Source organism: Sciurus carolinensis, chromosome 7 (assembly GCF_902686445.1).
Source record: "Sciurus carolinensis chromosome 7, mSciCar1.2, whole genome shotgun sequence".
Taxonomy (NCBI): domain Eukaryota; kingdom Metazoa; phylum Chordata; class Mammalia; order Rodentia; family Sciuridae; genus Sciurus; species Sciurus carolinensis.
Window position 1 is genome coordinate 85,446,659 of NC_062219.1, and position 23,532 is coordinate 85,470,190.

Below are 23,532 nucleotides of genomic sequence, written 5' to 3' on the forward strand. Positions count from 1 at the left end.
CTGCAATGCAGATCTGTGAGAATGTCATGGGAGGAACTAACAAATCAAGCATGAGAACATGGGGGCAAAGGGAAGGTGGAATTAGAGGAAATTCTGGTACTTCTGTTCTGGAAGGTGTGAGTTTCATCTGTTTTCCTCCAAAAGCACAATGGCAGGTCGACAATGCAAAACAGGAGTCCTGAGCTGGGAAGTTCTTGCCTCTGAAGCCACTGCACTATGAAGAACAAAGGGAGCCCAACTACTTTTAGTGAAGTGTAAATATACTTGCATGAATTATGAATGGCCCTTCCTCACCTTCACTGACTTTCCTAGAGGAGCCTGAAGGGCACTTCTGAAAACGGAGAGTTTCAGAGGTTGGTCATGTTTTTCTTGAAGGGATCCCCAAAATAGGACAGAGTGGGTCTGTATTTTAAAGGACCAAACAATACCACCAATAAGCAGGATTTAGATTTAGGATGGATATCAAGGTGAACACTGAGAGAGGGATGGTTGCTCAACAACAGACTAGATATCTGAGAGGCCTGAAAAGTTAGAAGTGAAAACAAGGAGACTAGAGCAATACTCTCTACTGCCACCAAAAGGCAAATCACCTTACCTTGGCTTATGGTTTAGCATTGAGCTGTAATCTTTTATGATTCTGGCATTCTTCCTTAGTCATAACATGATATGCTTTTCCATTGTTTAGCAAGCAGCTTACAAGGTCCTGCTGCAACACTTTTCCTAAGAATTAAAGATTAATTGCTTCTCTGGTAAAAGTACTTTAGTCTCTATACTTGTGCTAATGTTATGTGTATGTCATGGGTAGAACTGCACAGTCAGAGCTCTTTGGAGCTGAACCAGACCAGCGATCAAGAGGATAATTACCAATTATTCAAGAACAACAGAAAACCTCCCCCCAAAAAATAAAAATTAAAAAAGAGGAAGAAAAATTTTGAGGCTCAGAGATGTCTAACCATCTTATTAATGATGAGTTCAGGATCAAAAACCAGTTCTAAGTTTAAAGATAGATTTAAAATATTTAGCATCTGTGTCCAAAAGAAGTAGAACCCGAGCATACTTGATGCAAATATTTATCTATCTGTTCACCATTTACCACCCCCCCCCCCCCCCGCTTTTTAAATTGAATCCAGTGGTGCTTAACCACTGAGCCTCATCCCCAGCCCTTTTAACTTTTTAAAACTTTGAGACAGGGTCTTGCTAAGTTGCTCAGGGAATTGCTAAGTTGCCGAAACTGACTTCGAACTTGCTATCCTCCTGCCTAAGCCTCCCAAGCTGCTGGGATTACAGGTATATGCCACCACAGCTGGCTCCCTACCTCCTTTTTTTCTAGTACTGGTGATTGAACCCTGGGGGCTCTTTACCATGATACATCCCCAGCCCTTTTTATTTTTTACTTTCATTTTGAGACAAGGTTTTGATAACTTGCAGTCCTCCTGAGTAGCTAGGATTACAGGCACATGTCACTGCACCTGATTCTACTAGTTTTTATTTATAGTTAAAGTTTTATATGAGAGAACCAATTCAAAGTTCCTTGTATCTGGGAATAGCATTCTACACTGAAGATAAGAATTAGCTTGCTTGAAGAAAAGAAGTTATTAGTCATAACTGTGATTATTGATAACTCCTGCAACTTGGGGAGGTAATGGGATGATTTGGACTGAGGATGGAGTGGGAAATGTTTTGGAAGGAAGCAAATAAAACTACGAGGTGGTGTAGAGATTCCCAAGAGAGTTTATATCATCTGGTTCAAAAGTTTTCTGAAGCAAATGACAGAAATGATTATAGGAAGTATTTTTAATTAGCTGAACTGAATCCAAAAGGAGTACAAGTCCAAGTCAACAGAGGAAGTTCATTGAACTTCCTATTTAAAACAGATGTTTTATCAGAACTCTGATTAATTTCTGAATGTGATAATAACATAACTGAATCCTGAAGCAGTTTATGAAAACGAGACACTTAAAAACAAACAACAGCTAGGTATTCCTGCTTCTAAATGGTATATAAGAATGTAGGACATTTTTACAGGTGGATAAATTGCCTGTAAACAGGTTCAAAGCTGAGGTTTGGTAAATGGTGGAGAGGAAGAAGAACACATGCCTAAGCTGGTTCAGTATTTCCCAGGCAGAGTCCTGTAGGTAAGGAGCCATGGAACATGGGAAGCAGGTGATAAGCCAGCAAAATTGATGTAACATACCAGAGGAAATGCTTTCTGTAACTTGATGTGCATTTTCCTATGGCTAAAGCATCCCGTCTGTACTGATGCAAAGTCCTGCTATAAGCTGAGCTTCTGCTATGTTTTGTCTTTGGTGTGTGATTTTAGAGCTTTGCTATTAAAATGATGGCATATAATGAGCAGACCTTTAAAATTCAGAGCTCAAGTGTTTCCTTGCAGAGAATTTGGCAGAGTAAAAACATGCACTGCTTGAAAAGGAGTTATTGACTTTCCAGGCAGTACATCTTTCCCACTCCATAGCCAAGTACCTCTCCTGGGAAGAAAGAGAATTTCAATTTCTGGTTACCCTACTCACTCATTCTCCCCAAATTCGGGTTCATGTATACAGCTCAAGGCATGTGGTTTGATTGCAGTTTTGAGATACCACCCACGGATGGCAAATAGTAAGGTCAGAAATCAAGTGCAATTATGAATTGACAATAAGTTGAATTTCCTTTGCATGGAACTTACCTAATAGCTAGTGTAATAGAGAATGAATTAATAAGCCACATCACTTCATAACAATGTCATAATAACAAAAAATGTACTTAAATGTGTTACCTGCAGTTTTTTAAGGAAAAAAACATCAAGATAAGACTGAAGAGAAACATACAGGGGAAAATGTCTAATAAGTGCATTTTAGTATATTGTTAATGTTAATAGTAACATACAAATTCAATGTCCTTCATATACATATGCTGATTAAGATTTAGGGATTTTTTTTCCCCCTTTCAATTAGAAAAAAAGGAAGTTATGTTAATAAAAGTCTGTACAGGGCCCAAATTTATGTGTTCGTTATTTTGAGTTTGCTGATAGAGGTGGTAATTTGATCTTCAGTCTCAATCTGATGATTACATACTCTACAAATTACTAGTGTCAGAAAAATATATCTATAAAAAGAGAAAATTATTACAGAATTATACTTGATTGTACTGAGGTTACTTTAGAGGCCCCATATAACCTATACTTGATTCTTATTCTGGGATAAAATGAGGACAGAGTAGATGGAATTAAATTTGCTGAGTTTGTAACTTCAGTAAAATGTAAACATTATTTTATTGTACTAAGTTATAAAAAAAAAAGACGTTGGAATTCTGCTCCTCCTTCTTTTTTACAGAAATACAATGGTGTTAATCTCCAAACCATTACATTTTTTTTCTTGGCAACTGTGAACTCCAAATGTATCAGAGAGTTTTGCTCTGTAATAAGTTACTTCAAAATTTAATGGTGTAAAACATTTATTTCTTAGTTTTGCATACTGGGTGACTGATTTTTATATAATTCACCCAAGATTTGGAAAAACATAGATAATAAGCAACTACAGATTTAATAAAATCTCTTTAATAAGTTTTAATAAAGACTATCATATAGATCTTGCCTCACTGTCTCTATAAATAATAAAACATGTCTTATGTATATAAAACAAGGAAATTTGGACATAATTATATTTTTTAAAATAGTTTATTTACATAAATATTGAATGATTTTATCATTAAAGTAGAATTTATATATAATCATGTTATTTGGCATTATCAAGTGTTTCTGAGACATTTGTCTTTCTATGTATGTATTTATAGATATAGATAAATGCATGCATTTCCAGTTTGTTAATTTGAATATAATAATGAAATGTAATGGTAGAGCTAAACTAATATTTCTTCTACATATGAACCCTTTGTCATATGTATTTTCACCGAATGTTAATTCTAAGTAGCTATCATTATTATGAAGATTTGAAAATGCTAGGATGAAGAGAAAGCAACTCCAGGAATTAAGAGGCTTGCATAGTCAACAAGAAAGAATAATAGCACAGACTGTTAACTGCAAGAGACATTAGAGATGATATATAGTATCCTCATTATGTATCAAGAAAACAAAGGCACAAGCATTGCGAATTACATCTATGATAAGAACAATTCTGGATTTCACTCTTTTAAATTTGTTCATATGCTTTCTTGAGGGAAAAGGAGAAAATACTTTAATTCTATTATGAGGATTTGAGATCTAGATCTTTTAATTCTTTGAAACCTACTACAGAAATTGTTAAAACATAAGGCTTTAGTGAGAAAAAGCATTTGAATCTTAGACTCTTATTTTTAATTACATAATATTTTAATTGATGGTTTATTTTGTTACTGTTTTGTCTGAAGATTTTGACACATTTTTAGGCATTTAAATAAGTTTCATTCAGAATAATTTTCCAATGTAAAAAATGAGACAAATTTCAAGGGTTTCTGGTATGGTGAAAAATAGTTTTATGTGTCTTAAAATATTTACAAAACCTTCACAGCTTCATTGGGTTTTGCTTTTGTTTGTTCTATCTTAAATTCAAGCCAAAAGGCTGAGGAAAGGAATGGAAATATCTCCATCTAGCGGCTTCCCAGAGGCAAAGTTAATGAAACCAAACAAAACATTCTTTTCCATGGAAGATCATCCACTGTGCATGATTAGTACAAGATTTAATTATTGCTTACTCAGATATTAACTACAGAAGAATAAAATATAAATAGTAGATATTTGAAGTTAAAGTGAAAATAATAGGTGTAAATTTCTTCATGCTTTCAAATAAAATAAGAAGTTTTTGCACTTACAATGTTGCTGTATGTTGGCATGGAGGTAATAAAATTTTCAAGTGGAGAAATTATCTGGGGCTTATTTTCTTTCTGCTGCTCTATATAATCTCAATGATGGTAAGACTGTTTTATATTTTTTCCAATTAGTTTCAGGCCTAGCATAGTGGAACTAGGGTTGAATAAAAGTGATGATGATACATGTTCATGAAGGCATAGAGGTTAGTAGTATAAAAGCAAAACCAATCAAATAAATATAAATATTAAATATACATAATGTGGCTGGACTGTTCTAATTACTATCTCAATATCTTACTTTTGAAGAATGAGTTTATGTTTAAAAGCATATAGTTATGCAAAAAGAAGCAGAAAGAAGTGAGCCATCTGTGACTTCTTAGGGATAGATAATGGTTATCACCTTATTAAAACTCCAGCAGTCCACATACATAGAAAAAGAAAGTCACAGGGGTATGACTATCGTTTAGGACAGACAGTTTGGCCAGGAAAAAACAGTCTATTTTCCCATTATGAAGCTTGTATATGGTAACTACTATCTTTGTGTTAAGTCTATTCCAAGGTTAATATTGACCTAATAGTGTTAAAGTTTTAGTCATTATTTCTAAAGGGTTTTTGGAGGTAAAGCACATACACCAATATAAGGAAGTTACCCAACAACAGCTGGGGATGCTACTGGGCTTATGTATCTGTTTTTGTTTGTTTTGTTGTTTAACATTTATGGTCCTTTAGTGAAATGATGTGGTATTGATCCTTTCATAAACTGCCAATTTGAGTTTCAGTTTAATTGAAAATCCTGTATTTTTCTTCTCTTTATAGAAAGCGTCATCATTCACCAGTTGCGTATGAACTCCAGATGAGATGGTAAACCAAGCACATACTGGGTGTGTGTACTTCCTCTGAATCCCTGTTGAATGGATAATATTTCTGCAGCCCTCTGTCATACTAAGGTCCTCCATGCTACTGATCACAACTGGAAATATTTTACCACTTCCAGTGATTTTTTTATTTGAGGACATAAAGGAAAAGCTAAAACAGCCTTGTTGAAAATATGAAAATATATAGCAAGAGCAAATGAATCTTTGTGCCAAAAGAAATTTCCTTTTGGGAAGCTTTCAGGTCCATGGGCACATACTATGTAATTTATTTTTATAATACATTTTGTAACACCATTTTTTCCCTAAAGTGTTTCTTTTTTCATAGTCTATGGCACATATATCTGTAGAATACACTGTTAGTTCTTTAAGGTATTGGTATTGTTACATTCAAAATGGTAACCTATAACTATTTTCTTTTTATCAATTTGATATTTCTGAAGAAAAAAAAGTACACCACTGTATTTCCCAGGGTAAAACCTAGAAACAGGATATTCTGGAAGAAGTTTGACTATTCTTATGCAATGCTATAGTTCCAGTCATGGTTCAATACAAATAATGCTCTGACTTAGAAAGTTTACTTTTAATACAGTTGCTCTTTCTGATGTTCTATGCCAAAAACCAAGATGAACTGATTTTCATGTGAAATAAATTAATATAAAGAGATATCAGTTTAACTATAAAGGGAAACAGGAACAGATCTGAGTGACCATTCAATTATATTTCTATTTGCATTATTTACTTACATGTATAAGACATAAGGACTGTGATATCAAGATATTTCTCACATTCTACTTTGACAAAAGCTTGCAAATAAAAACTGACCTATATAATGTCAGTATCTTTTTAAAATAAGAAAAATCCACTAACATTTTAGACAATTTTGATAAATTTTCACAACCACATGTATGTAAGGGAAAATATTCCTTAAAGATAAAAAGCACAATATGTATTAATCTCAACATCAAAGCTGCTGTTGAATTTAGATTTATGTGAAAATGTGCATCTAAAGTCTACTTGAAACTCTAGTAATTCAGTTTTTTTTAAAACCTGTGTTTTTTAAAACAATAAGGTCTTTAAAGATAACTTTAAATATAAATTAAGTGTTGGTGCATCAATTTCTGAATGCAGAAATCATTTATCAAAAACTGTAACTGAGGTTAAAGAGAGAAGCCACACAAATAACACTGTTGGCTAATCTCTGCAGCCCACACGTTGTACCAGGGTTTATAAACCCACAGAGGATACTCCACATTGAGTCTCTGGAATGAAAAAATTAATACTAAATTTCCTCCCCTATGTACTAAGATTTTAAGGTCTACTTATGGAATTGGCACATATATTCAATATGTATTATAAATTAAATAATTATATTTTGTTAAAATTACTTTTTCTTTTTCTTTTTTTTTAAATAAAAGAAATGCTACAGTAGGCTTACCCTAGCTTGAATGATTGTGGAAGTAACACAAAACCTGTGGTTTTGATTACTGACTCAGAAAACTAAAGTGTGTACGTGTGAAGATTTTAAAAATTGTTACTATGTTTTGTTTTCTGAAAATGTTGAACTGTAATGACATTTTCAATTAGGAAACGGTTCTAATATTGCTATATTTTTCAATTCACAGTTAAGTGCCCTATTTGCCAGTGTTTAGAGCTATGATGGCAAAAACATTTGGATATGTCACAGATTAGCATTTGAAGTGAATAGCTTTTTCTCAACTTGTGGGAATTTTATTATGCTAACAGTAAAAATGTTAGAGGATAAGAATTTAAATATTTGTTGATTCTAAATTAAAATATTACTAGCAATTTATGTATATTTGGATCTAAAGTGCTTTTTCCTCCTGAACTTATAATGAAAATTGTTACTTGCAAGAATAGTGAGGATGGTGGTACAGTCAAAAATTTAGATAGACACCAAGCTTTTTTTGGTCTATGCTATGATTAATTTCTCTGTTTAGACTTGAATGGAATCTGAATGACAGATAAATAAAATTAATCACATTAATTTTGAAATAAGATAGGATCAACAAAATAGATCATAAAAACTCACACCTCGAGGTCCATATCCATTTGAAAATATTGCCTTCACATGAAATCTTGGCACTATACTAGAATTGCATCATATAATTACCCTATCTTTTATTGTAAATGAATCTCCAATAATCACTCTGAATGAGAATCATTTTTGAATGGAATAATTGTAAATGCTTTCTGAAGTAAAATCATAATCTGTTTCCAGTTCAAGGTACAATAAATTAACCCATTATTTTAGGCTTTTCTTTTTGACAACACTGTTTTTGGAGGGTGTCTTCTACAGGTTTTTTTTTTTTTTTCTTTTCTTCTTCAAGTATCTCATGAAGTATGGATTTGAAGAAGATAAGGAGAGGATAAATAAACCAGATGTCTGGTTCCTGAAATGTTCATAAAATGTGAAGAATCCACTGTATCTTCAGACAACCTTAAAAATTCAGTGTGGATCACATAGTTTAAGCACTAATGAAGACTCTGACACTACTGAAATAATTCACAGCTTCTAAGAACCATTGGCAAACCAAGAGTAAATGATGTATCAGGAAAGCAATGTTTTTTTTTTTTTTTTTGCCCTATTAGTGCTGTGAGTGCATTTTCCTGGAAATAAATTAAAAAATAGCAAAAGTAAGTTGCATTCATGACCTGTATGAACAATATACCTAAAAATGGCTAAAGTACAAAATGGAACTTTTTAAAAAGAATAATGGGTATATGAGGCATATTCACCCTCTGTACCCCCAGTGCTATGCCTCTACTTAATACTAATCAGAAGGCAAAAACATAAAAATTGCTATAATAAATTTATAACAACTGTGAGTTTGGTGATCATTTGTATTTTTTTCTTAAATTTTCAGTATTTATTTCATAATTATATGATGACAAATGTGCTTGTTCTCTAGGGAAAATGCAATACGTTCATAAATTTGAACAGAAATGTTTGTGGATGCTATGATTATTTTCTGGTATTTTTTATTTATGTTTTTTGGAGAATTTTACCTTATAAGTCACATATTTTATTATCTTAACAGTGCAGATTGTATTTATTTAATCTAAATTTTGTTTTAAAAATATTAGGTGATAGATTCTCCAAAATAAGAGGCTTACAAGGTAATCAAATAGTCTTAGAATTTTTGCATGTTTAATGAACTTTCAAAAGCAAAAGAGTACATTTTGGAAAAATTTTGGAAATACATTATATTTTCACACCATTCTTAATTTTGTCTCCTATAAGTTTATTAAGTACTTGAGAAATTTATTATTTTTCACTAAAGTCAAGTAGATTTATGTGCTTGTCTTTTATATAAGTGTGATAGCCTGCTTTCAGTTCTTCACAGGTGATTGAAATTAACCAATTAATACATTCTTTGTCATTTTCAAAGTCAACTATGTTTATGAAAATCTCTCCAGAGCTTGAAAAACAACAATTAAAATATTAAAGCACTGTGCAATGCCCTTTTTTTGAGTTCGAACATACTAGTCATAAAATTAAAATCATTTAAAATGAGTATGAAACCTTTTTATTTAAAATCATTTGTTTTACAATAGCTTTTATTTTGTATATTATAATTAAAATATAATTATATACATTTAAAACTATGGTGTCTTAAAGGTACCAAAAACATGTTGGAGAAAACATAGCCTTTTTAATTAATGGTGCTGGGAAAACTGAATATCCATATGAAAAAGAATGAAACTAGATCTCCATCTCTTACCCTGCATGAAAGTCAATTCAAAGTGGATCAAAGACTTAGGAATTAGATCAGAAACTCTGCAATTGCTAGAAGAAAATGTAGGACTAATACTCCAAAATATGGGCACAAGTATCAACTTCCTCAATAAGACCCCTAATGCTCAAGAAATAAAACCAAGAATCAGTAAGTAAGATGGCATACAATGGAAAGCTTCTACACAGGAAGGGAAACAAGAGCATGAAGACAGAGCATACAGAATGAGAGAAAACCTTTGCCAGTTACTCTTCTGATAGGAAATTAATATCTGGAATATATAAAGAACTCAAAAAACAGCACAGAAAAAAAAAACAAGAAGAACAACAAAAAATCAAGTCAGTCACTAAATGAGCAAAAGATCAAACATACATTTCTCAAAAGGAGAAATACAAATGGCCACAGGAAAATGCAAACCAAAACTACACTGAGATTTTTATAGTAGAATACCAACCGTCAGGAACAAAAAATAACAGTACCTGCTGGTGAGGATGGGGACAAAAAGGTGTATTTATACATTGTTGGGTGGGACTGCAAATTGATACAACCACTTTGGAAAGCACTATGAAAATTCCTCAAAAGACTTGGAGTGTAACCACCATATGACCCAGCTATCCAAAAGAACTAAATGTTATTTATCCAAAAGAACTAAAATCAGCATACTATAATGATGTAAACATACCAATGTTTACAGCAGCACAATTCATAATAGGAAAGTTATGGAACCAACCTAGGTGCTTGTCAATGCACCAATGTTTCAAGAAAACATAATATTTTTACACAATGGAATTTTATTCAGTCATAAAGAATGGAATTATGTAATTTGTTGATAAATTGTTGGAACTGGGAGAACATCATACTAAGTGAAAAAAGCCAGATTCAGAAAGTCAAAGGTTGAGAATTCTTCTCATATGTGAAAGGCAGAGAGGAGAGGGGGGAGAGGAAGATGGAGAGAGAGAGGGAGAGAGCGAGTGAGAGAGGGAGAAAGGAATCTTATGAAAATAGAAAGGAAACCAATAGAGTAAAAGAATGGGATTGAGGGAGAGGAAGGAGGGGAGGGCATGGGGAAGTACCAGGGAATGAAGTCTATGCTATGTCCATGTATGAATATACCACAATGAATCCCACTTATACATAATTATAATTCAGTAATAAAAATAATGACAATGATAATAATAGAGGGGAGATCACTAGAATAAAGCAAGCTGACCAGGGGACAGGAGGAGGGTAGGAAAAGTGGAAGGTGCCTGGGAAGGAGACTCATCAAATTGTTATGTGTAGGTATAAACATAGCATAATGAATCTATTATGTATAATCGTAATGCATCAATAAAAATTATAGTGTCTTTCACTATGTATAAGCAGATAGGGATAGCAGGACTGCTGAAATGAAGGATGCTTTTCCTCTGAGTTATACCATAGTTTGAGTCTTTGGTAGGATGAAAACTACAATTTCCAAGAGATGGAAACCACTTTTTCTTCACCAAATGCAATTCCAATTGGTATTCAGATACTACTTTTACTTTCTAAATTTAAAGGCAGATCACTCTGCAGAGAAAACATACTTGAGGCTCTGCCAACAGGTATTTTGCCTCTCCAGAGGAAGTTTGGTTAATGGTTTCCACAAAGTGGGATAGGGGTGAGGAAGTGTTATGCTCAACCTTTTTTATCAGTCCTGTGCCAGAAATGGTGGTCCATGACTATATACAATCCTAACTTATCTTTGCCTTACATACAGCAAAGAAATGGCTTCTCTTGTGTATTATTTAGAGATATACCTATCAAAAGAGTGGACAAGGATGGTATCGAAATCTTGACGCTTTCTGCAGGTAAGCTGCAGATGGGGCTCTTGCCTCCCAGGGTAGTTCTGTGGTCTCTTTTGTTAGAGGAGAGAAAGTCCTTTGGTCTATTTGGTTTAACAGCCAAGAAAGTCATCATTTGTTAATCTCATGACTTTGCAAGAGAAAAGGTCTCAGGATCTACACTATTATCTACATGAATTTGTTCATCCTGAACCCTGGGTTACAGTCACTTGTAATGAGCAACAGGTTTTTCCCTTCCACAGGGAAATGAAAGGGATTGGCCCCATGCTTGTAGGCAATAGGGCATACTGCACTATACTTTTAAAAAAGACATTGAAATCTACTTTTGAAATTAATACTTAACCATAACCAAAGGCTAAGACCAAACACTAAGACCTCTCTTCAAGTGAATCAATCCGGGTCAATCCTCACTAACTTGGTTGTTCCCAGGTATTGCAACCTGATTCACAAGATGGTGCTGGAATCCAGAAACCTGTCTTCACAGATTTTTTTTTTCTTTTTAAAGACAACCCATCATCCCTTAGTTTTCCTGATATTATCCCCAGTATTCCTTTCATAAATAAGCATCTATAAAAAGAAAATATTTTTTCTCTTCAGCATCCTCTTTGTCCCATTCTACTTTATAGTGATTGGTGTGATGGTGAGCTTTCCCTTACTGTGACAAATAATCAAGACAGTCAACTTGATATAGGAAAGACTTATTTGGGATTATAATTTCTTGAGATTTCAGTTCATGGTTGCTTGGTCATGTTGCTTTGGGCCTGTGGCAGCATAGCATGTGATGGAAAGAGCAAATGATGGAAGAAAGCTTTTTTACCTTATGATGACCAGAAAGCAGAGGCAGGAATGAGCCAGGGTTTCAATATCCACTTCAAGCGTTATGTCTCTTATTATCTCACTTCCTTCCAGGTAGGTCCCACCTCTTAAAGGCTCCCAATACTGTGTCATGGGCTAGGGAAAAGCTTTCAACATATGAGCCCCTGGGGGCCATTAGATTCAAGATACAGCAACTAGCATGGGTGTATAAATCTGTTTCCCCAGTTATTTTGTTCTTATTTTTCAGATGTGGTCTCACAATGTTACCCAGGCTGGTCCTGAACTTGTGAGCTCAGCCTCCCAAGGATATAAGGCTACTGGTATACACCACCACACTTGACTTGTAACTTCTTAAAAGGAAGAATTACATATCTTAAATATTCCTCACAGTGAATATAGGGTAGATACTGAATTTTTTAAAAATATATTTTGTTTTAGTTGTAGGTGGACACAATACCTTTATTTTATTTTTATGTGGTGCTGAGGATCAAACCCAGGGCCGCACGCATACTAGGAAAGTGCTCTACCATTGAGCCACAACCCCAGCCCCGATATTGAATTAAAAAAAAAAAAATGTTTTTGGTGCTAGGGATTGAACCCAGGGTATTGTATGTGCTCAGCATGTGCTTTACCACTGAGCTACACTTCCATCCCTGGGTAAATTTTTTTTAAATGAAATTATTGCTAGGAAGAGGTCTTTTCACATCCTTCCTTCCTCAGTCCCACCTTTCACCCAGTCTTCACAGACTTTTTCTATAAGCTCATCCACCTTCTCTTTTTTCAGTCATTCAGTCTCTCTGTGCACAGTTCTTCATCTCCTTGACAGCAAGTCACATGTTTAGTCAAATGGCAGGGCATTTTGTAGGCACCCAATTATTGACTTCTAACTCCATAGGATTGCTTTTTGGGAAACAGTACGCCAGTCAGAGTATCCTGTGCCACATCTTCACCAAACTGTTCTAGTAGTTGATGCAGAAACATCTTTGCAGAAACCTCTATGCCCATTGAAGACTTTAGAAAGGATCATTTGAACTAAACAAGAAGAGATCCTCAATAATCATTGATTATAAAGGAAGATAGCCTGTCTGTAGGACAAAGGGCCCTCCGGAGGCTACCAGATAATCTATACTACTTTTACAAGAGATGGTGCTTATTCACTTTCATATCACAGAGGCCAAGCACTGGATCCCATATGAAACACTGGTGCCAATAGGTAGTGAGATAAATGGAGACCACTGGAGTGGTCAGTTTTTATGGCAACAGGAAGCTGCTAAAATATTAAGAAAAAGAACGTGATCACCTACAATAATTTGGTCTTCCATAGTATTAATAATATGTATAGTGGACAAAATATGTATAATATAAAGCTCAACTTTCTCTATGTTCCTTTATTTTTTAATTCTATTGTTTTCTTGGTGGAGAACCATAGTATCACTCTGACTTTAGAACCCATTTCCTCACAATTTTGTTTTTGACATCATAAAGGGGATGGAGTGTGGCACTTCTTTGGAGCTCTTATAACACCTTTTACACTTATCTTATATGGAGGGCACTGACCTCATTGTATTTCAATTGTCTGTTGGCAGGTGATCTTTCCCACTAAAATGTAAAGGAGGTCAAGCCAGTTCAACAAGATTTATTGAGTACCTTGTATGTCCTAGGCACGTTGCCTATTTTTAGAACTTCTGAAATGAATAAAAACAACCTCTGACCTTGAAGAACTTATATCTAGTAAGTAAGACTGATGTACAGTTATTTTTGCAAGGATGGAGGTAGGAATAAGTTGCCTTGAGCTCAGAGAGCAGCTCTTAACTTAGCTCCATGCCAAGGGTCAAAGAACTATTCCTTAAATTGGCTACTAACCTGAATTTTGGAAGATGAGTGGGAATTTACTAACAAGGTAGTTTCAGTGGAGTTGAGTCTAGGGTCAGAGAGCATTGGTTTGCTGAGTGAGTTAAGGATGCGATGATAATGAGTACACATTACTCTGCCCAGAGGAATCAGTGACAATAAAAAGGATGTTGTTGAATAGTCTGTTGGACCTTTCTTTTGTGTCTCATGGGGTACTAGTCTTTAGTGCCAGTGACTAAAAAAGTTGTTCACTTTTGAGGCTCAATAAAGTCAACTTTTACATTTAAGATCATTTTAGAAGAGGTTATCCTTCAAGAATATGTTGGAGTTATTTTAAAACAGTGAATATACCTTCATAGGCAGTAGTGTCTCAGATGTTTGAAGACATCATGATGAAATGCATCTACCCCTCCCAGGTCTTCCAATAAGTTAAGATTTGGAAAAATAGAAAAATGGAAGTTTAAAATAAATCTAAAAATGGTCCAAACATGATTTATAAAGAATGCTTTTAAAAAGATCTACTTCCCTGTATCTCTTGATTAATTCTTACAGGGTAAGTTAAGCCTCTTCCTTCCTCCACCCTTCTTTTTTAAATAATTAATTTCTCTGTTTTACATGTAACAGATGTTAGCTGGTTGTCAATCCAGATATGGCAACATATTTGAAGGTAAGATCTTATTTATAATTGATGTCACCTATTGAATATGTGCCATGGAGACGTAATAACTGAGAGGTTCTATGCAATGAAAGTCATGAAGTTCGAGATCTTATTAGAATTATATTCTTTCATTTAAAGAAATATAGAATCATGAGAAATCCAACCTTATTTCCCCCTTTTAACACAAAGATCCTAGTCTGTCCACTAAGGAATTTTGGTGTCACTGCTTTTTCCTCTGATGGTACTAAGCATTAAAATATCTTGTTTGACTAGTATTTTGGATTACTGACTGGTTATTTAAGAACTTGCAAAATCTTTAATCACACCACCAATGAGATAATCTCTCAGTGTGAAAATAAAAGGTTTCTATATGTCTAAGTGAAAGAGTTCGATAACTACAATACATGAAAATCAAGAAAAGGTTAATTTTATAGGTAATTTTTAAAAATCAATTTGAATCAATCTCTGAGGTAATAAATACAGGAAATTAAATTTATTATACAAATGCTACATCACTCTTCTAAAAGTTCTCTGAGATAATAAAAAACAAATATTATTTAGTCTCACCAAAGTTTTCTAAGCTGCCATAGTTGATTGAATTGGGGTGAAGGGGAGGAGCAAAAAAAAGTACTGAAAACAATTCAAAGCATATCTAGTCCCTTTCCCTGAAACTCATGCTGTAAAAATATGGCACATTTATTTTCTTCAACTCTCCTAAACAACCTTAAGTTACAGATGTAAAGGAAATAATTTGTATGTATGGTTAGAAGCTAGAGAGCTAAAGCAGCACCAAACATCAAAGGAGATGAACATGCAAATCTGTGTGGCACTTTGGCCAAACAATACAAAGAGTAGTTTCAGTTTCTCCTTCCTCCTTCCTCAAGTTACCCAAGTTTTTCTTTTGTATTTTCTTTGATGTTCCTGGTTCACTGATATAAACACAGCAATTAAACTGAAAGATGGAAATGGTATAAATCTTCCCCTCAAAAAGCTAAAAATCTATATCTTTTCAGATAGTTGGGTTTGCATCTGTTCTAACATTTCAAATTTATTTTTATATTTGAGCTCATGTATTCATTGCACACTTGTTGACTTGATAGCATTAATAAATATCATTCATCCACGTAAGCTCCAGTTTTGCAAGGAATCAGAAAGTTAACCATCATTTAAACAATACAAATGTTATCTAAATGTATCAACACATACATATATATATATATACACAGGGTCACTTGTAACCACTATAGTTTAAAAATGTATATACTGATAATCCATTGTGAGAACAACTATTCTCTTTTGTTGCCCCTGAAATGCTGAAAAACTTTAAAAAAAGAACTCCTACTTCATCAAGTGAGTGAAAAACTACCTAGTAAGGAATATCATAAAACAATGTGTGAGGAAGAAAATAATAAAAATCCTGAGTTCCTGAGATGAGGAGGTGAAAAAAATATGTTAGCTGGGTAAAGAAGCATATTGTGGTGGCAAAATAGTGGAAAGGAAATAGAGGAATAGCAAGAGATCTGGAAAGGTAATTTCATCCACTTGTACCTCATTTGAAAATGTAAGTTTTAGGAAGGAATCGAAGGTTTCAGTTCTACAAATCCATGCTTCATTCAAAATGGAATTTCTAGTTAAAAATAAAAACACAAGTTAATCTTTCCTATGAACAAGTAAGTAAACACTTAAATACACAATTCACTTGTTATGGTTCACATGAGGTGTTCCCCAATTGCTCATGTGCAAGACAATGTAGGAATGTTTGGGGTAAAATGCTTTGATTGTGAGAGTTATAATCCAGTCAATGGATTAATCCATTGATATGGACTAACTGGATGGACACTGTGCAGGTGGGATGTGGCTGGAGGAGGTAAGTCATCAGAGGCATGACTTTGGGGTTTATAGTTTGTTCTTGGTGAATGAAGCTCTCTGCTTCCTGTCTGCCATGCAGAAGCTATGATGTTCTGCCTCACCACGGCCCAGCTAGAGTCTGCCCACCATGGACAAAACCTCTGAAATCCTGAGTCAAAATAAAACTTTTCCTCATCTGTCAGGTCTTTTAATCAAAAAGATGAAAAGTTGACTAAAAAAACCACTTAAGTCACCAAAAAACAACAAAAAACCTGACAGCAAAATATAGTCTTCTTCATTATCTAGGGGGATAGGTGCCAGGAGCTCTGTGGATACCAAAATCTTTGGATGCTTAAGTCTCTCATATAAAATGGTGTAATATTTGCATATAACCTGTGCATATTCTCCCACATACTTCTCTAGATTATTGTATTTATACCTAATTCAAAGTAAATGCTACATACATAGTTGTTTTATGTTATTGTTTAGGGAATAATGATGGTGAAAAAAATCTGTATGTTCACCACAGATGCAATTTTTTTTCCCAAGCATTTTTGCTCTAAGGTTGGTTGAACTCTGGATGCAGAACTCATGAATAAGAAAGACGAACTGTAACTGACCATTTATACTGAATGCTGGAATAGTAAGCAGTTAAGGAACTATCACATTTAGTGAGTGTAATGATACAGGCAGAAGTGGGGAGAAAAAAAAACATACTTCTGAATTATGTCTAACATTGCAACATACATTTTTTTTATCAACCAATAGAACTTAGCAAAATAAAAGGAGTTGATGCCTTCTCCATTAACTGTGACCAACTGTTTTCCATTTGAGCCTAAGTTTGAAGGTAAATTTACATAGACCAAAATAAAATGTAGACAAGGAATGTTAATGGTACTAAAAATTTGAGGGGTAACAAATGTCATGTAAGAGACAACCCAAGCTAGTGTCATTACAAGATACAAATTATTCATATTCCTCTAAATTCTTTGCAAAAAATTTTTGATTGGATCACAGGCTTAAGACTTGTGGACACTTTGAAAAAAGCATTTAATTATAAATTATGAGGACCAAGTACTCCTTAGTTTTCCTTTCCTAGATTTACCTTCCAAACAGCCTAACTATAAGACAAAGCCTTGAAAAAATAAAGTTTGGGTATTTATATTGAAATGGTGTGATTTACTGACTGGTCTAGATTTCAAAAACAGTAATAATGTGGACTGCACATAATAGATTTTTAAAATTTTACAAACAATAAATGCTTACTGTATACATTTTGGGAAATACAGAAATATGCAAATAAAAAAAAGTTCTCCATTCAATCAACGGAGGTTACCATTATATAGTTTTTTGATGAGTTCTACATTTTCAGTCTGTATACTACTCTGGTCTCCTGATTTAGTCACTTTTGATATCATATTTCCTTGGCAGTTTTAAAGTATGTAGTGTCTTATTTTATATAATGATGTATCTTCAGCTTTTTTATAATCAATTTTAAAAAGTCAAAACTTATTTCAAATGACTTCCTACATCAATGTGCAAACGGGAATGGCAGACACAGAGAAGGGGCAAAGTGAAGACCATCAATGGAGGAAAAATGTGAGGAAAAAAAAAATGTGTGAAGCAAAACCACAGGTTAACCAAATCACAGTATTGATTCTTGACTTTGGAACAAGGGGTTAAACGTTGCACATCTCAGTTAAAATTTATACCTGCATGTTGCGTGGTGACTTATAACCCCAGCAAATACTGCCAATTACACATGGCTCAGCATCCCTCGGTGTGGTCTTTTAAACGCTCCAATCCCCCTTCAGAGTAGGCGTCAGAATAACGAAAATAACCTGTCTAGAGCCGAAACCACCAGAGATCTCTCGGTCGCTGAGGAGGGTGGCTCAGCCAGGTGACAGAGCCGGCCAATAGGAACGCCGTCGCTGTGTTAACCAGAGGAACAGGCACTAGTGCGCCAACAGAGGCAGCGGCCACAAGAGCGAAGACGCGCCTATGGCGCAAGCGCAGAGGCCCCAGCGCCCCAGCGTCGCGCGTGCGCCAACGTAGCCTCACGCTCTAGGGCCTCAGCCCTACACTTTGTCGTCACAGGGCAGCTGATCAGATGATCAGGGCGCGTCAGGTGTTCCCCTCCCTCTTCTATCCTCCATCCCTTTCCCCTCCCCCTTTCCCTCAGCTTTCTCCCTCCTTCCTCTCTCCCTTCCTCCGGCGTCTCCAGCCGACTCCCGCTTCCGGTCAGCAGTCGTCTGCGAAAGAGTGTCCCGCCTCTTCCGCTTCTCCGGTGTCTGTGCCGGCGGCGGCAGCGGCGCCTGCGCGTCTCCTGTCAGGGTCAGCAGGCGGGTCCCCTGGGCAGTCCACCTGCACCTCGCGGATCCGCACCCCGGGGGTCGATGGCGATGAACTATAACGCGAAGGATGAAGTGGACGGTGGGCCCCCGGGTGCTCCTGGGGGCACAACTAAAACCCGGAGGCCGGATAACACGGCCTTCAAACAGCAAAGGCTGCCCGCTTGGCAGCCCTTCCTTACCGCGGGCACGGTGCTACCTACCTTCTTCATCATCGGCCTCATCTTCATCCCCATTGGCATCGGCATCTTCGTCACCTCCAACAACATCCGCGAGATCGAGGTGAGGGGCGGGAGCGGGGAGTTGGCGTCCTGGGGGCCGGGTCTTCGGCGCCCGCCGCCTCCTTCCCTAGCTCTCCGGAGGTGGACGGGCGGGCCCCTCCCTCCCCACACCGTCCCTCTTCCTCGGTTTCTTTCTCTATCTGCGGGTGTTCTGAATTTGCAGTTTTGTCCTAGCTGCCTTCTACCCGTGATTTACACGGTTAGAAACGGAGTGAATGCTTGAAGTAGGAAGTGGATCAGGTGGAGAATTAGGGGTGTTTTTCAGCGAGGTGAAAAGAGAAGTGGGAGGAAAAGTTCTTTATAGATGTAACTCCGACGTAGTTGACGGGTAGAGTGTCATTACTTGTGTGGGGATTATCCCGGGGTACAGAGATTACACCTTGGCCCTTGCTGAGAAAAGGACCCAGAGTCACAGAGTTGATGATTGATGATTCTTGTCTGAAGTCAAGTCATATGTTACCAGGTCACACATTAGGACATTTGGGTAGTCCAGGTGTGCGCAGTGCCTTTCATTTTGGGCTAATTAAGTGTTGTTGCATGAGAGGCATGCTATACGTAAAAGATAACTAGAAACTTCAGTTCTGGTTTTGCGTTGGGGCAGTGTTTTTTTATAATTATGCCGCACATTCTCCCTTGATTTCAAGACTTTACAGAGTCAGAGACAACAACCCTGAATAAGCTGTGCATTATTAAACTTTACTCGTTTTGTTTTTATTGAACAGTTTTCTTATATAAGATATGACAGAAAAACTTTATTGGGAAGCATTTTGATTTCTGTCAGAGCAGCAGTACTGTATCTGTATCCGTCTGCAGTGGTGAAGAATGGTTGATAGATGTAAATACTGTACAATCACCAGTATTAAATATTTGCTCCATTCTCTCTTCTTTCATATCCTAGGTGTTTTTTATTTGTTTGAAAAGGCAAGAACTGATACCAAGTAATCTTGGACTTTTTTTTTTTTTTCATTTCTGTATATATATACATATCCCCACACACTTTTTTTTTTTTTTTTTTTTTTTGGTATTGGAGATTAAACCCAGGTACACTTTACCACTGATCTACATCCCCAGCCATTTTTACTTTTTCTTTTTTCTTGCTTAAAATTTTGAGACAGGGCTAAATTGCTTAAGGCCTCTTTAAGTTGCTGGGACTGGCTTCAAATTTGCATCCTCTTGCCTCAGCCTTGGAGTCACTGGGATTACAGGTGTGCACCACTGTGACTGGCCCCACATGCTTTTTTATAAATGCTGTATGTGGGTTAATGGGGTTTTTTAACTAGGGAATAGGGATTCCTTGTTTCCAGTTTAATTTATAGTGTTATCTCTAAAAGCAAGAGTGAGGTATTTTTGATTTTACAATGCTTACTTTATTGTTAATAACAGTAATGAGAATAGTATGTATAGCTAACTAGTTTTTAAATCCTTTACTAAAAATCATTTTCAATTTAATAATTAGAGAACATGTTGCAGTATATTATTTCAGTATGTATTTTTATGTATTTTATTGTTTATGTCTCCTTAACTGTTCTGCACTGTAGTTCAAAATGCTTCAAAATCTGAAACATTTTGGTTATGTCATGTGGGGTACTCAAAAAGTTGGGATTTTGAACTTTTGGATTTCAGTTTCTCAAGAGTAGGGATGCTCAACTGGAGAAGGCTATGAAATATTCCAAAATCCAAAAAACTGAAATCTGAAACACTTCTGGTCCCAAGTATTTTGGATAATTGACATTCAGCTTATACTTGTTCTCACAACCACATTATGGTCACACGTTGTATCAAGATTTGTGTAATGTGGTGTAATGCAAAGACCATGACACTAGTTAGAGTCAGTCTGAGTTGGGTTAAGTTCCAACTGAGCAAAGTAAGTAGCTCAGATTTTTGGAAAATTTACTTAATTTCTCTGAAGTTCAGTCTTAGAAGGAACATAGATAAGTGGTCTGGCACTAAATTATGATGATCCTTAACCATGAGATGAGAAATAGAATCAGAGCTGTTGATATTTTACTGTAAACTAAATAAGAGTGTTATATAATAGAGACAGAAACCCAGTATTTTGATTCCCAGTTTTAAGCTTTCACACTATACTAAGATCCTTACTTGCAATGCTAAATGATAGTAGATGAAGAAAATAATTTAACATTAAAAATTTGAATCATCTTAAATCTTGATTTTAAGAAGAAGCAATAATGTGGAATTTTAATGAATGATTATTTACAAATTATATGAAAGTAAATATTTAACTTTTTAAAAAACTTTAGGCTTCTAAATTTTTTGACAGTAAATAACTGGCAAAATGGAAATTTCTTATTAGTTCATGTGTAACCCTGATTTCAGTTTGCCTGAAGAAATATGTTGCAGCTTGGTTTGGTGAAAAGAGCACTGAAGTTGAGTCAGGGTATTACAATTGAATTTCCAGCCTCACTCTCTAGTTTGTGATCATAACCATGTGTTTTTGAGTCCAGTTTCTTGATAAATCAAAAAATTCATATTAGATTATCTCTAAGATTCTTTTCATCTTTGAAATTCTGTAACTTCCAACTTTAATGTGATTTAAAATGCTGCATGTTCACATTATATCACCTTTGAAACTAGAGGAAATTAAAATTAGTAATAACTTGGAATTTTGTACTAATATTGATATACCAGTTACTCAGATAGAATCCATATGTGTACTTAAAAGTGTTAGTGTTAAATATGTAGTGAAGTGTTTCTGATTGGATCTAGAGTTATTAGAAAAATCTTGGAAGCTTTCCCAAAACACCCCCATTTGTCTCTACCTGCACTTTTTCTGTTTTTTTGTTTTTGTGCTGGGCATAGAACCCAGGTTCTTAAACATCACTAGGCTACATCCCCGGCCCCTCTATCTTTTGGAACCACTAGTTTAAAGTATGTTGAGAGTTACTGAATATAAATGATTTCTTGGATGCTGTGGTGCATACCTCTAATCCCAGTGACTCAGGAGTCTGAGGCAAGAGGCTCACAAGTTTGAGGTCAGCCTCAGTAATTTAGTGAGACCTTAACTCAAAATAAAAAATAAAAAGGGGGCTGGGGAGATAGCTCAGTGGTAAAGCACTTGCCTAGCATGCATGTAGCCCTGGGTTCAAGCCCATCACCATATAAAAAATAGACAACAACAACAAAAAGAGTTAAAAAAATAAAAAGGGCTGGAGACTTCACTCAGTGATAAAGTGCCCCTGGGTGCATTCCCCAGTACAAAAAGAAAAAAGTAAATGGTTAATGAGAAGTTCTTGCTAGCATTCACTTCTGTTATGTAAGTTGCTTGCATCTTAAGTTTCTTTATTTTTGAAAATTTAAAAACCTTATTGCTGTGTTGAGATTCCTAGGGACTTGTTAAATCAAAGTGTGTAGAAAGTGCTAAGATCAAAAATCCAAAATTTTAAGGTAAAATCCGTGAGTGTTTACATTTTCCCAGAAATGTTTTACTAAAAAATTACTGCTCTTATAAAGTGCCTTGGACTTTAAAAAGGTGTTTTGTTTTTTTTTAAAAAAAAGTACTTTTACATTTGAATGTCTATATTTGGCAGTTTATTTCCTCCCTCCCCTTGTTAGGTTTATGTATCTTGTTGGTTTTTAGATTTATAAAGTAAATAAAATGAGGCTTTTTAGAAAACTACAGTTTTTAATTTCATCATAAGGAAATATTTAAATCTTTAATATCGTAACATTAGGATTTATTATCTTATTTTTTATTGGGAGCAAAGTTATATATTTCCTTTAATCTGGCAACTGTAGGAGTCAGGCACATATTTCCACAGCAGAGGTAATGCTTTTCAAGTTTAGGGTTCTTGGGGAAGATGAGTTATGGAGCTAACTTGAAAAAGATAGTGGGGTATTTGTCAGCTTTTTCGCTGCTGTGACTAAAAGATCTGACCAGAACAATTGTAGAGGAGGAACGGTTTATTTAGGGGCTCACAGTTTCAGAGGACTGACTGCATTCCTTGGGGCTTGAGGTGAGGCAGAAAAGAACATGGTGGAAGAGTGTGATGGATAGAAAGCAGCTCACATGGTCATCTGGAAGCAGAGAGAGACTCCATTGACAAGATACAAATATATACCCCCAAACCACTCCCCAATTTCCACCTCCTCCAGCCACACCCTACCACTTGTTACCACTCAGTTAATTCCTATCAGGGGATTATTTGGCAGATTGGGTTAGGACTCTTAAAACCCAATCATTTCCCCTCTGAACGGTCTTGCATTGCCTCGCATGTGAGCTTTTAGGGGACATCTCACATCCAAACCATAACATGGGGTTATTCTTAACTTTTGAAAAAACTTTTAACAGTATAAAGTTACATAGTTTTAGATTAATGGTTAGAAAGCCAGATAGGTTGTAATTGGCCTGTAGTCCCAGCTGCTTGGGGAAGCTGAGGGAGGATTGCTTGAGTTTAGGAATTCCAGGCCAGCCTGTACTGCATCTCAAAAAGTAAAAAAAAATTAATTAATATTT

At 35.5% G+C, this 23,532-nt stretch overlaps 2 protein-coding genes across 8 annotated transcripts in view; both read left to right on the forward strand.

The window, feature by feature from the left end:
- Filip1 (filamin A interacting protein 1) overlaps positions 1-13,674 on the forward strand; it is a 180,933-nt gene extending 167,259 nt beyond the window's left edge. For 4 of the 7 annotated variants that reach the window (XM_047558223.1, XM_047558224.1, XM_047558222.1 and 1 more), the window contains one exon: positions 5,617-7,946. Coding sequence is in view for 3 of the 7 variants with exons in the window: in XM_047558225.1 (XP_047414181.1) it covers positions 5,617-5,657 (41 nt within the window). In the remaining 4 variants the exon portion in view is untranslated. Of the gene's footprint in view, positions 1-5,616; positions 7,947-8,023; positions 9,150-13,655 lie in introns of those variants that run through there. The other 3 variants (XR_007109450.1, XM_047558226.1, XM_047558227.1) reach the window with 2 other exon arrangements.
- A 4,924-nt stretch (positions 13,675-18,598) lies between these two features.
- Positions 18,599-23,532, forward strand: part of Tmem30a (transmembrane protein 30A) — a 28,267-nt gene continuing 23,333 nt past the window's right edge. Inside the window, exon 1 of the mRNA XM_047557653.1 lies at positions 18,599-19,059. Within this exon, the coding sequence (XP_047413609.1) occupies positions 18,823-19,059 (237 nt within the window). The 5' untranslated portion in view covers positions 18,599-18,822. The remainder of the gene's footprint in view (positions 19,060-23,532) is intronic.